The sequence below is a fragment of the Dufourea novaeangliae genome, unplaced genomic scaffold (genome assembly GCF_001272555.1).
Source record: "Dufourea novaeangliae isolate 0120121106 unplaced genomic scaffold, ASM127255v1 C1043498, whole genome shotgun sequence".
Taxonomy (NCBI): domain Eukaryota; kingdom Metazoa; phylum Arthropoda; class Insecta; order Hymenoptera; family Halictidae; genus Dufourea; species Dufourea novaeangliae.
Genome location: NW_015377517.1, coordinates 1 through 500, shown reverse-complemented (window position 1 = coordinate 500; position 500 = coordinate 1). Strand labels below are relative to the sequence as shown.

Sequence of the window (500 nt, the reverse complement as noted above, 5' to 3'; positions counted from 1 at the left end):
GATTCCATACCCAAGAAGGACGGCTGGAAGAGGGCCTCAGGGCAACGGAACCTCTCGTTACCGATGGTGATGACCTGTCCATCGGGCAACTCGTAGCTCTTCTCGAGGGAGGTGCTGGCGGCGGCGGTGGCCATTTCCTGTTCGAAGTCCAGGGCGACATAGCAAAGTTTCTCCTTGATGTCACGGACAATTTCACGCTCAGCCGTGGTGGTGAAGCTGTAGCCTCTCTCGGTCAGGATCTTCATGAGGTAGTCGGTCAAGTCGCGACCGGCCAAGTCCAAACGGAGGATGGCATGGGGAAGGGCGTAACCTTCGTAGATGGGGACGGTATGGGAGACACCATCACCGGAGTCCAAAACGATACCGGTAGTACGACCGGAGGCGTACAGGGACAGGACGGCCTGGATGGCGACGTACATGGCCGGGCTGTTGAAGGTTTCGAACATGATTTGGGTCATCTTTTCACGGTTAGCCTTTGGGTTCAGGGGGGCCTCGGTGAG

At 57.6% G+C, this 500-nt stretch overlaps 1 protein-coding gene across 1 annotated transcript; it reads right to left on the bottom strand.

Annotated features, from left to right (window-relative positions):
• Positions 1-5: 5 nt before the first annotated feature.
• On the bottom strand, positions 6-494 carry LOC107193240 (actin; the record flags this gene model as incomplete). Its single annotated transcript, XM_015582642.1, has 1 exon — positions 6-494. A coding segment is annotated over exon 1 (453 nt), but the record flags the coding sequence as incomplete, so codon positions are not given.
• Positions 495-500: the final 6 nt, after the last annotated feature.